The sequence below is a fragment of the Neolamprologus multifasciatus genome, chromosome 10 (genome assembly GCF_963576455.1).
Source record: "Neolamprologus multifasciatus chromosome 10, fNeoMul1.2, whole genome shotgun sequence".
Classification (NCBI taxonomy): Eukaryota; Metazoa; Chordata; class Actinopteri; order Cichliformes; family Cichlidae; genus Neolamprologus; species Neolamprologus multifasciatus.
The window spans coordinates 14,451,424-14,464,968 of NC_140448.1; the positions used below are offsets into that span (position 1 = coordinate 14,451,424).

The window sequence follows — 13,545 nt, forward strand, 5'->3', positions numbered from 1 at the left end:
CCAATAAACAGAGCCATTGTAAACACACTCCGATCATGAATTTGAATAGTTTAAACATTAAATACAAACTACAAATAATTGGTGCAACACCTACATGAGTAGTAAAACTTCTGTTACTTTTACATTGGTGCTGAGAAGAGTTTGAGGCTTGAATTTGCGCGGTCTCTAAACCCAGACAGCAAACAACACACATAGATGTGCGTATCTGCGCTGACGTCAGTGTTCAAATTACATAGACATGTAGGCCTTGTGGAAGATTGAGCGTGCACTATTATTCACAAGTATCTAATTACACTTCTGTCCCTTGTGTTTTTCAGTGGATGCCGTTGTTATTAATCAGACTTTTTCCTCCCCATTCACTCTCATAAACACAATTATATTTCCTTTCCTTTTAGCAGCTCAAAGTGTACAATCACAGCCGTCACTTTAAGCTGTAAAATTGTAGTGATGGCATGACTATAGACTGGAGGCATATCATCATTTCCTTTTTGTTGTTTATGTTGTTGCTATGATTGGATGAGCTGAAGTTTTTATTTTCCGGCGTACAGCTGGTGCATTCAGTGTCCATCAACACTGATTCTGGGATTTTTGTCGAGTTGCAATTCTGGCAATAACTGTTTGTGCAGGTCAAGGTAAAGTCCATAGTATGCCTTTTTTCACGAACTCACTCTAAGTTGAAAAAAAAAAACACACAAAAAAATCCAACCCCTTCACCTCACCCCCACCCCCTCCAAAAGTAAGTGTTGTTTGATATTTATTGCGGTAAATTTAATCTACAAATTAAACAAACACTGCATGAATAGGAAGTGCCACACAGTAATAATTATCTTTGCAGCTAAATGTACGTGCATGTTTATTCTATATTTTACAATCATGCCTGAAACAGCTAAAAAAAATAAATAAGTCAGATTTTATTTATGGCTTTTAAGACAGTTTTTGTTTTTTATTCAGAATGGGTCTGAAATGGAAATACAAGACTTTATATCTCGGAATACAAAGATACCACGATTAAATCTACAAGCCCCAACAAAAATCTCTTTTGTCCTTTTTCCAGCAGCTAAACAGCAGTTTCTGCTTCACTGATGACAGCTGCAATGGATTTACTTCACTAGCCTGTAACCTGGATGCTGCGAATATGCAGGTATGAAAAATGTAAACTTGAGCTTATATGTGACACTGATTAATGGCTGTGGACAAAGGTTTGTGGGGGACTTTTGCAAGACATACAGTATCTTCCGTGTGAGCTCTGAAGACAGTTGAACCAACGAGGGAAACTGCGGTGTTGGCTGTCATGTAGACATTTTACTGTTTGTCATCGGGGGCGGGGATTTTCTCAAGCGTGGGCTCCACGCCCCAGATCTCACGAGCATACTGGGCAATGGTGCGGTCACTGGAGAACTTGCCACACCCAGCAATGTTGTAGATCACCTTCTTGGTCCATTCCTTGGGATTCTAGGGGAGAATAAAAATGATTGATAAGCCAACAATAACTTACACTGTGAATGAGACAACTATCTATATCATACTATGAATACATAAGAAGCATTTTTCCCAGCTTTTGCATTTAATTCCTACCTTATAAAGAGCATTGACTTTCTCTTGGCATTTAATGTAGTCTTCATAGTCAGCAAAGACCTTAAACCTATGCAGAGAATAATGCCATTAACCAAATGATAACATAACAGGCTAATAACAAAGTTCACCTGTTGCATATGAATAAATGCATATGTGTGAATGAACATGTGCACTGAATATTGCTTTGCATGCAGCAACACCAGGTTGTGCAGCAAGTTCATACACAATATTTGTATGTGTGCATGCAGGTCTGAGCCTCAGGCATCTAATGTTAGATGTGTCTCTACCTGTCATGATGCATCAGCATGTTGACAATTTCTTTAAACAGGTCAGGCTGCTTTGGGCTAAAGAAGCCTCCAGCAATCTGGTCAATAGCCTGTTTCAGCTCAGGCAGGCGGTTGTAGTACTCTTCGGCGTGGTATCTAAGCAGGAAAGAAAATAAATAACAAACACATTCAGAAACACAGGAGGACCAGCTTGTCGCCGTAGTAACTGAATCATTCATAAGGGAAAAGCAGATAGGGCCTATAAAAAATATGAGCCCAAGGCCACACCTTTTTTGTGTGGAAAATCTCAGTTTGTGTGGACATAACATTTGAGTCTCTGTTTGGATTGTCAGAGCATGTGTACACTCGTTTTAATATCAGAAAATCTTGATAGTTGATCTTTTGTTTGTCTGACAGATATGGAAATATATTACATACAGTAGTTATAGAAATTACAAAGACATGGGTGAACATTTTAGAGGCAGACACAAATATGAGGCTAGGAGTAATAAATGTTCTCTCCTTACCCTCTCTTGTCAAGGGCCTCGACATCGTCCACCCTCATGCCGAAGATAAATAGGTTTTCTTCACTGGCCTCCTCTGCCATCTCCACGTTGGCCCCGTCCATGGTGCCAATGGTCAGGGCGCCATTCAGCATGAACTTCATGTTGCCAGTGCCAGAGGCCTCAGTTCCAGCTGTAGAGATCTGCTCTGACAGGTCAGCAGCAGGGATGCCTGGGAAAGAGCAGAAGTAGGGGTTTGAGAAATTTTAGAATAAATATTAATAAACATTTGCAGTGATTTGGTAATTACCTTTTTCTGCCAGTGTTACTCTGTAGTTCTCCAAAAAGATTACTTTCAGACGGTCTCCAATGACAGGATCATTGTTGACCACCTCACCGATAGCCGTGATCAGGCGGATAATCATTTTGGCAGTGTGGTATCCAGGAGCAGCCTGCAAGAGAGCCACAGTTAGAGACACAACATTAAATAGTCTTAACACTTCGTATCGAATGGTGCTGAAATATGACATAAATGTAAAATTACTAGCTGTTAAATTAAAATACAAACCTTTCCTCCAATCATGATAGTTCTTGGGGTCCACTGCTTGTTGGGATCCTTCTTGATGCCTGGTGGAGAAATAAAGACACAAAACTGAGGCGAGGAGCAAAATCCTTTGGCTCTGACACACAGTCGGTAATGATCTGGAGCAACATGTTATTTGGATTTGAGAAAATGTCAAATCAAATGAAAATGGCAGAGGCTTTTAAATGCATCCTTACGGTTGTAATAAGTGATGATGTGCAGGCAGTTGAGCAGCTGTCTCTTGTATTCATGGATTCTCTTGACTTGAATGTCAAACATGGAGTTGGGGTTGATCTTCACCTTGTAGTGCTCCTCCAGGTGCACAGCGAATTTCATTTTGTTTTCCTACGTGATCAAAACATTTATTTTACTCCAAAAAAAAAGAAAACAAGTCATAGTCAAAGTATGGTAACCCAAGAACATGAGAAAAGAAAAACACAATTGTGACTGTCAGGAATGCCTCTTTGGCCATATGCGTATACTACTGTCTGCCCTGGGGAGGTTTCAGGGCTAATGATGTATTCATTTTATTTGCTTGTCAGTTGCAGAGACAGAAAAGAGCTACATGACTGTCACGTGTCAAAGATGAGAGGTGGATCTCTGGAATTTCTTCATTAACCGAGTCAGTGCTTGCTACCCAGAACACCTTCCCCTTTCTGGAACTGTTTGCTATAAAATATTGTCTTTGTTATGCAACTAAATGAACCAAAGTCACAGTCCAGTGGTCCAGTGTTGTGAGCTTAAACACAAGGCGAGTGTCACGTGTTGAATATCGCATGTGTCAGAAGCCATGGAGCAATGTGCCTAAGGCCTTGAGGTAAGCCCACTGACTCATGCCCAACTGACAGTCAGGGCCCACCTCTATCCTGATGCTATTACTGTTCATGTGCAGCAATGTACTCTGAAAGCCCCAAGGACAACAGCCATCTAGGCTTGCGAAGTATTCATAAAATGGCATTTTTCCCAGACTGAAGTGGTAAACCACAATATGTGCTGGCTACCGGTGTAGATGCTGCAGTTATTAACTGTTAATGCGGGCTTTGACACTGATCTTAGAGGAGCAAATAGGTCAGCAGGTTGGGTCTCTGGAAAAAAACGATATTTCATCAGATATTTTACAGAACAGTTTGTGTGTGCAGTCTGAAAACAGGCACAGGTTGCTTAATGTGAAATATATGTGCCGCTTCTCTGCAGGACTTTGACATCCAGTCATCTTCAGACACAATTATACACTTTCACAAGCATTCTTGTATCTTTTTGAGCATAATACTGGATACATATTAGACAAAATAACACATTACTTGCCTGTTTCACTTTGGCAATATCACGAATGAAAGCCTCATCGTTCACAAACTTGACGAGGTTCCTCAGCTGGTCAAGGTCACGAATGAAGTCCTCCCCAATTCTCTAATGAGAAAAAGATAAGTGAAAAAATAAATGAGTGAATAAATTGACTGATCATTGTCCTTTGTTAAGTATAACCTAAATTTAAGCATTGTGTCCCTTGTATATTTGAAACACTGCTAACCTCGGCAATGACCTCGGCAAGCCCGGGGTTGCACATAACCAGCCAGCGGCGAGGAGTAATGCCGTTGGTCTTATTTTGGAACTTATGTGGCTCCATTTCATAGAAGTCCTTGAAGCTGCGGGAGAGCATAGCATATATCAGAACACACAGATGATGTGCAGTCCTTGAAATGACAGATGATGGGGATTTATGAAACAGATAGCAATACACTTACTACACACACTCGTGCATCTGTGTGTGACGTTAATTATGATTTACCACTACAAAGGATGATTAGTTTTTGTTTAGAGACGTACACTGTAGCTTTGAGGATGTCCGAGTGGATCTGAGCCACGCCGTTGACGGCATGGGAACCCACAATGCACAGATGGGCCATGTTAATCCTCTTCTGTCCGCCTTCTTCAATGAGGGACATGCGGCGAAGGCGATCCACATCGCCGGGGTACTTAGCAGCAACTCTCTGCAAAATTCAAAGGTGCACGAGAAGCAAAAATAAACTAAGTCAGAGGTTATATTTCTTTATTTCATGTGCTGAATATGATTTTACTTGTCACACTTGTCACTGTAGGGTCAATACAGCTATTCTAAAATTATAACAGACCACCAGTAGGACAGTTTCAGTCAGGATTTAAGTAGATGAAAGTCAGTGTGTTATCTGGTTGAGCAACAGCTCATAAAAACCTGCCCACCACTTTATGTCAGAAACAAGTCTCTCTCTGTTCACGAAGAATGTGGGAGTCTATTCTGACAGATGTTGCAATTAAAAGCCCATCAGGACCATTTTGTCCTTTGCCTTTTACATTACAGCATTTTGGTTCTCCTGCCAATCTTTGAAGTCTGTCCTTGCATTTTAATAAGGTTTCCCGTTGTCTTGTTCCACAGTAGCAATCTAAAATCCACGATTGAACAATATTATTAAAAAAGTAAGAATAAGTATTTTGTTTTTTCTGCTTCTTTACCTTTCAGGTTTTTCAGTTTCATGCTGTATTTATGCTAGAAGGTTTATATATGTCTTTCTTAACTTATCTTACCTATGAAGCAGATTAAAATCATTAATTATAACATTAACTATATTTACATTTAACCACAGGACAACGTCAATATGTCCTTCCTGTGCTATATATAGTAATTAGGAGCCATAGGGGCCTATGCATCCAGCACACCCCAGATTATGACATGATGCAATGTGCAGAACTAACCTCCAGGTGGCGGCGGTTGATCTCATAGACTATTTCCAGATGACGGGGCAGCAGATGAGCAAACAGTTCAACTGGCCAGCGCTCCAGAGCTTCAGGGAGAACCGTGTGATTGGTGTAGGCACAGGTTCTCACACAGATGTCCCAGGCCTCACCATCAGCAGCAGGACATTAGGTTTAGTGAACAGAAGAAAAAATAAATTCTGAGCTGATATCCACCCTGCATCCCTCCATTATCATCATCAAGGTAATGACAGACATTAAGCGTCAAACACTGCAGTGACAGTAGGCAAGTTTTTAACTCCACCTTCTTGCTGAAAGAACAGGTCGCTTCTCCTTTTTAAAAATCCGGGTTTTGTGACCTAATCAACAGTTGCTTCTGAACTCTCTCATCTGTAGTTCACTTTTTGTTTTGTTCGCCCTTCCTTGGTAGAATGTCCACATTTACAACCAGTTATACTAGTGTCAACTATTTCAACTGCCTGGGGAAAACTACTGGCAAAAACAAACGGGCCAGCTTGCTTTGGTTGTGCATTCAAACCTTTAGCCTGGTAGCACACAGAAAGTGAGGCCTACTGGGACATGTTCGCACCAATTTAAAGCCAGATGTGTCATTATTCTATTACTGTTATACTGTGCTGACCTCACTGTGATCATTTAAAGCAGTGAATCAACATCAAGCACACATAACCTTTTAACCTTTTAATGTACTACTCACCATTTCCCAGTTCAGCTTCTCTTCATCAACAAGAACCCTCATCAGCTCGGGAATAGCCATGGCTGGGTGAGTGTCATTCAGCTGGATGGCAACCTGAATATGCAAAACATTAAAGAAAGTCAAAACCGAGTTCGAATGGGTCACAGAGCGCTTTGTAGATACTATTCTTTTCAACTATTCTCCTAAGGTACAATAAAACCCACCTGCAACCTGTTCAAAAAACTGACAGAGGCAATTTAATGAAGACCCAGGGAGAACATCATGAGGAAATCTTTTCATTTTTGACAGAAACTATTTTGTTGAGTTTTTCACTTCACCTTGTCAGGCAGTTTGCTGAAGTCTGTGCGAGCAATCTCCCTGGAGCCAAACTTAGAGACCTTGAAACGGCGGATGATGTCTTGCAGGGTGGCAGACACCACAAAGTATTCCTGCTTCAGACGGAGCTCCTTTCCTTCAAAGAACTGCGGGTAAAGACACATATTTGTCTTTTTCTGTTCTGCAGTCAAAGATGAATTTTCTTTTATTATTCATTAAGCATAGCCTTTTGTATATCAGTGGCTTCTTTTTTTCGTGGACCACTAAAATATTTTAATATCACAATTACATATTAGACTTGTGAGAAAAGATTTAGTGAAGCTTTAATAGATCTATGTCTAATCTCTTAAGCAGAGACATTATGCTAACACCCATTAAGAATATACTGGCAAAGTGTACTACATGTGTATAAGCGTGCATTTGCATTTGTCCACTGTGCAGCAAATCAGTGTTTAAATCAGATCTCCCTTGAATATGCAAAAGACATAAATTTCACACTTTTCATCCCTCAAAATAAGAAGTAGAGGTAAAAGCCAATGTGTTGGAGGCTATGAATATGTTTTTGAAAGAGTTAAGAGAATACTGTGTATTTGCTGTTTTGATTTGCCAAACAGAGAGGATTTGCAAAGACATTTTAAGGCTGATTAAAGCAACTTGAAGGAATTATATAAAGGGATTAAAACTAGCAAAAATTTAGTCTTCAGTTTGCAATTTCATATACTGAAGAAACTGGAAACATTAGCTTTCAGTGTTTTGAAACAACCTCAGCTTTAATTTTTGACTAAATTTAATAAATGATCCCCCTACTATTATAATATCCCGATATTACTAGAGCAAACTTGACTGAACAGCAGTGTAACACTACATCATGAGGTACACCACACTTTCTGTTCTCAAATGCAAAGACCTAAATTACCACACTTTGCGTGAGCTATAACTCACGCTAGATGGTTATCTCCTAAATCCTCCTGCTGGAGCCTTTGAGGAGTCGGCACATGTCGGTCAGATCTTTTGTCAGATTTAAAACCGAGCTTCAGAGGAAGCTGGGGGAATACACATCGGCTCTAGCTGAGCACAAAGGACATTAGGTGTGGTCCAAATTATGGAAGTCCATCTCCCAGCTGAGCTAAGATAAGGTCTAACCAGTCACACACAGATCCCTTTGATATTCACATTCTTCTAGTTCCTCTAATCCAAGTTAATATCTGTATGCTCGGGCTATGAGTGCAGTGCCGGTGGATTAAATGGTAATAGAGCCATTTTCTTACATTATCATTGGGATACAGAACACGGGAGATGTTCTCAGCCAGGTTTCTGTCCAAAACAGCCTGAATGTAGCCACCGACATTAACTAGAAGGAAAAAGCAATTATTTAAGTTGTTGCTAATTCTTATTTGACAGATGTATTTTTGAAAATACGTGCTCTCTGCCAAGATACATACAGTCTTTCAGGTTAAACTCGCACGGTGCCTTTGCAGACCACAGCCTCATGGTGTTGACAATGTTGTTTCTGTAGCCTGGGATAGGGGTGTCATAAGGCAAAGCCAGCACTACCTGTCAACACCATAACATGAAGACTGAGTTATTTAAAACTGTAGATCATCAAAGAAATATCTTTCAGTTTTATTTGCTTTGTTTCACACATTCACCTGAGTGTCAACCCATTTGACGCCATCGGGGTGATGCTCGGTCCTGCCATAGAAGTGAACTGGGCGCATGTACTCAGGACGTGCTTTTTCCCAAGGGTTGCCGTAGCGCAGCCAGTCATCGGCCTCCTCGACCTGGGTAAAGCCACACATTTGTATTGAGGCAGAAAACTGCTCATTAGCGGGTGGCTTCTGAGCTGAGCCAGGTATAAAGGGATGTCAGGTCATGATAATGAAAAGGAGACTCCTCCAGCAGGTGATTTAAAAACAAAGCTGGTGTTACTTAAAAGGAAAGCAGCTGCTTTCTCTCACTGAAAGGAATGTGAAGTTTAATCTTCTAACCTGCCAGCCATTGACTATTTTCTGATTGAAGATACCAAATTCATAGCGGATACCATAACCATAGGCAGCCAGGCCCAGTGAAGCCATGGAGTCCAGGAAACAGGCTGAAAACCAAAGGCAGGACATGATAACAGGTTCAATAATATCACAGCTCTTGGAAGGAAAGAAAGAAAGAAAGAAAGAAAGAAAGAAAGAAAGAAAGAAAGAAAGAAAGAAAGAAAGAAAGAAAGAAAGAAAGAAAGAAAGAAAGAAAAATGCATTATTTTGGTAATCCAACAGGGATAAAAAAAACAAAAAAAAAATCTTTTTGAATTTATTTAATACAAAGCATGAAAAGATGCTCACCTGCAAGGCGACCCAGGCCACCATTGCCCAAACCTGCATCTTCCTCCATGTCCTCCAGCTCCTCCATTTCCAGACCCAACTGAAGGAGACAAACGCATACAACAGCAAACCAGTGACTCGGGGATGCTCCCTCTCTGTTACAGTATTTGAAAGCAGCAATTTCACAGTTAAAAGAGGATTAAAATAAGCGTGTTTGTCTCACCTGGTACATGGCCTCGTCACAGGCATTCTCCAGTCCGAGGTTCACCATGGTGTTCTGCAGAGTGCGACCCATGTAGAACTCGAGGGAGATGTAGTACACACGCTACATTGTGAATTCGAAAAGGAGGGAAAAAAAATCATATTTAGCAATCAAACAGGTCAAAACTGTCTTATGAACACTAGCAGAAATACTCAAGTGACATTCTGCGATCGGGGTCGGGGAAAGGTCCCACTAACACCCACCCCATACTGTCAAAGAAATCTGCGAGTCTCATCATTTGGCTTCATGGTTCAGAGTGCGGAGAAATATGCCACCTGAGCCGCTGTTTAGCCTTTGCCATTTAGTTGTGTGCTTTTTTTCTCTCTCTCTCTCTCTCTCTGACATGGAAGGGTGGACACAGGCTGTGGAGGTAAAGCAGGGGGAGAGAAGGGACTGGGCGACAGATTGCTTCAAGTATTATGTAACCCCAACATTTTGGGCTTGGGCAAAAATAACTCCTGTAGAGGTCACTGTAAAGGTCCGCTGATAACCTTTCATTGTGGAGTTCAAGTCTGGAGTAATAGGAGAAGTGGTTCAGATGGATGTGTAAAATAATAATGAATACATCTGACAGAGCCGTATCACTAGAGCGCTAACAGGATCTCCTGAATTATATATGACTCTGTTCCATATCTTATCTTTGTTTCAGCTTCTTGTGTTGATTGGCTCTGCTTTTCCATAAATGTGTATTATTAGTGTTTAAATAGTTGCAATAGTAACTCTTTGGGACGTGATCTTTGCACAAAGATGTAGACGTGCTCTTAAGCTAGCACGTCTTCCCTCCTGCAAGACCTTTAAGAGGTTCACCTTTGACCTTTCAATGCAGAGCACCAGAAAAAACTCTCAGCTGGTTTCTGAGTTAGAGCGCCCGATCAATAAACTTGTTGTGAGGAGCAGCATGTGCAGATAATTTGCAAACTGAACTGGTGCATTGTAAGTTATGGCATACAGGCAAATTTTCTTAACGTTATTAAAGAAATATAATCTCTTTCATTCAGTGGGGTTATTAATAATCTCGCAAAAACATTTTTTCCCCACTAATAAATTGATTTGGGGCTTAGTTTTGCTCTGCATCTGAACCCTCTATTGTAATTACAGACAGTTTCGTGTGACATTTTCGAGCAATAACGCGGTGTGGCAGCTAATATTGTGGTAACGGCAGCTTCATATTGTTCTTCTGAGGCTCTTTCTGTAGCTGTTGGCTAATAATACTGGGGTTGCTGAGATACAACTTCAATCCAACTGCTTTTAAGTGAACTCAGACACCCTCAGAGGCATTTGGTCATATGACACATGTGCTGTATGGTCAGACAGGAAGGGAACATAAGGTCTTGGGGTGGTTTCATGTTTCAACACACTATAAGCACTGCAGCATACCAGCAGAGTGCTAAGAACCCCCAGTGAAGTTTAAATGTCATGACTTGGCATTACACCGATATCAAGCTGCTGAAGGTACAGTTGAAGAACACAAAGCTTTGGCTGGAGGAAGAAGTATTTACATCCCTACACCAATACGCATTTTGCTATTTGTTGCCATTTTTTAAAATGGCAACATTATAATATCAGATATCAAGCTGACAAAGTTTAAAGAAGAAAGCTAATTACATAGACAAGCGGCGCTCCTTTGACTGATATATGTTTACATTATACACACATGCATAAGACTAATGCATCAGCATAGCAGCAGGTTGAGTGGAACAGGAGCTGTAGTTTTGCCCAGAGTTAGCTCCTTAAAGGATTATTAGATAAATTTGAAAAATTTAGAGAAAGTAAAACTAATGTGAAAGAAAAGAGGAAACAGATTTCTTTTAATCTTTGTTTTTTTTCTGTGTGTTTGTGTGTGTGTTATATGCTTACACCTTCTACAGGTATTTACTAGAAATAAACCTGAGTAATTGTCTTCAGGTACTTGACACCACTGTTTACTTTAAAATATGTGAAACAGTGCAGAAGAAACAGGCATTCCATAAAACAGTGTAAGATCCGAAGTAATTGTAATGAAACAAATTTTTCGAAACATCTTTCCCTTATACCACTCTTACTCTATAACCACCCAAAATACAAGTTTGTACTCAAATGGCCAAAAAGATATCAAAAAGATAGATTAATAATTGATTTGTAGGCGATAGGCTGCCACACCTAGATTTATTAGAACTTACTTTCGGGTCTTTCTCATAGTAGTACTGCTGGGTTCTGATCCACCTGCCAATCAAGTGGTCACGCACCGTGTTGGCAAGCGCAAAGTAGTAATCCCTTCTGGTTGCCACATTTCTGTCCTTGACCAGAGTAAAGTGGAGATGCCTGTTGAAGTTTTGCTTCAGATCTGAAACGTTTTCGACTCCAGCAAGGCCTCTCACTGAAATCTGTTTCCTTCTATCGTGGTCAGACAACGGTTTAGACATGGTGGCGCAAGTGATCACAGCTCAGGGCTCTGACACTGGGAGAATGTAAACAGTATGGCAGCAGGTACACACCACCAGTCCCAGACACACAGCAAGACAGGCACCCACACCACAGCCCTGGCTTCACAGTTTTAAAGGCGCGATTATAAATATTAAGCGGAGGGTGGAGCAGATTGCTTGTTTAAGGTAAAAGGGTGGAGCGTATGCTGAGGACAGAGGATGTCACATCACAGTTATGTCAGTTGCAGATAACTAAGAGTCCCTTTTGGGATCTGTTATGTGTTACTGGCATCAGAACAAAGAATTGTACAAGTCGACGTCATTTACACTATATAGTGAAGGGAGGTTTTTACTGTGGTTACTCTCACAAAATTAAAACTTTCCAGGTAAGCTGATCAAATAATTTAAAATAAGCTGTACAAATATTCTACTTTCCATAAACTCAGGATTGTATCTGTTGCTACATTGTATTTTTTCCAGTTTTATTTTTATTTTAAATTGCCTAGCTGTATTAGCCTGGTGTTATGTTCAAGGATCTCAAAGTGCAGCTCACAGGCCACTGGCGACCCTTGGTGTCATCTTAGGCAGCCTTCAAGCATCCTGGGAATCCACAGTTCCTGCCCCACTATCATATAGCAGCACAGAAAGAACAAAACCAAGGCAATATTCTCTTCCATATTAATTCCTCTTTTCTAGCCACCAGAGCAGCAAAATAAAACATCACCCTGTGAACTGTAACATTAGAAAAACTAGTATTAGTATTTAATGTGTGCACCCCTGAATAAAACATTGGGTCATCAAAATTTTAAGAACCCCTTACTGATAATATCTCCAGCAGCTTAATTTCCACATATTTTGCAGGACTGTTTGGCTACCAGAGGATATTTTTACAAAAAAAGGTTTGTTGTGGCACTTTGAAAGCAAAGCTCCACAAAGTGTGCTAATAATCACACTGTAGGGTGACACTATTTGTCAGCCACTGCAGTACAGGGCAGTTACAGGGTACTTGCAGTATGTCTCTGACAGTCCAAAAAATCTCTACTGCAAAGTTTAAAATTGTCTCTCTACTCTGTCATTTCACTCCTACTGTACATAGCTGCATTATCAGTTAACAGTACAAACCAGTAACCCAGTGCATGTATGTGTAGGTCACATCTGTTCGAAGCCTGAAGGAATAACAGACACAAAATCAGCTGCAGTGAAGCAACTAAAACCCACTCTATTTTCAGTTATCACTCCAGCTCACCAAGCTATCATAAAGTCTTGACCTTCTATAAATAGCAACCCTGACCCAGTCCCAAAGGCCATGATATTTGAAAGGCGTATCCTGTTAATGTCAGCAAGAGCCAGTAGACAACACTGCTATATTACTAGTAGCTGGAGTCGAGTTTAAGAGGGGAAAGCAGTGTTTGCATAGCTGTTCTCAGCGGGATGCGGTGCCATGTGATTATCATCATCTTGTTAAAAGACGGGTTCTGCTTTTGGACTAAAATTGTTTAAAAGCTGGGTGAAAGAGTGACTCTTATTTCAGTGTCAACTTGTGCCGGATTGTGCTGCACATTGAATGAATGTTGACAGGAAAAGTATTGGGAATAAAATTAAATTATCTTGTCTTTCTTACCATTCCCCACTCTGACGCCTGATTGGACTAGATGTGGAGAGAAAGAAAGAAAAAGGTGCTGTTGTTGCTGTCAAGCACAACAGCAGTTAGACAGCAGCTAAATAGAAATCAAGTTTCAGGTGGTAGTTGAGCTGCTTGGCAGTGCTTCATGGTCGTTTGTGCATCAATTGAAGAATTCTTAGAACACACACGCACACACAAGCACATACAGTAAATACTGTCTACATTTGCTGTTTCCTATTTAATCTTCCTATATGCCAAATG

General features: G+C 40.6%; 1 protein-coding gene across 1 annotated transcript; it reads right to left on the reverse strand.

Annotated features, from left to right (window-relative positions):
* Positions 1–896: 896 nt before the first annotated feature.
* LOC146509830 (glycogen phosphorylase, muscle form) lies at positions 897–11,785 on the reverse strand. Its single transcript, XM_085175204.1, has 20 exons — positions 11,418–11,785; positions 9,220–9,321; positions 9,018–9,096; positions 8,673–8,776; positions 8,334–8,465; positions 8,127–8,238; positions 7,953–8,035; positions 6,687–6,830; positions 6,370–6,462; positions 5,655–5,801; positions 4,752–4,915; positions 4,456–4,570; positions 4,233–4,334; positions 3,125–3,272; positions 2,913–2,971; positions 2,655–2,796; positions 2,369–2,576; positions 1,863–1,997; positions 1,576–1,642; positions 897–1,452 (listed from the first exon to the last, which is right to left on the reverse strand). The coding sequence occupies exons 1-20, from the start codon at positions 11,658–11,660 to the stop codon at positions 1,303–1,305; spliced, it is 2,529 nt and encodes an 842-aa protein (XP_085031330.1). The 5' UTR covers positions 11,661–11,785; the 3' UTR covers positions 897–1,302.
* Positions 11,786–13,545: the final 1,760 nt, after the last annotated feature.

What these genes read in the sequence shown, in the direction of transcription:
- LOC146509830 (XM_085175204.1), bottom strand. Translation starts at nt 11,660, where the DNA reads ATGTCTAAACCGTTGTCTGACCACGATAGAAGGAAACAGATTTCAGTG. An exon ending in TCAAATGGGTTGACACTCAG is followed by an intron (nt 8,239 to 8,333) that starts GTGAATGTGTGA and finishes TGGTGTTGACAG; the next exon opens with GTAGTGCTGGCTTTGCCTTA. An exon ending in TCAACCGCCGCCACCTGGAG is followed by an intron (nt 4,916 to 5,654) that starts GTTAGTTCTGCA and finishes TGAATTTTGCAG; the next exon opens with AGAGTTGCTGCTAAGTACCC.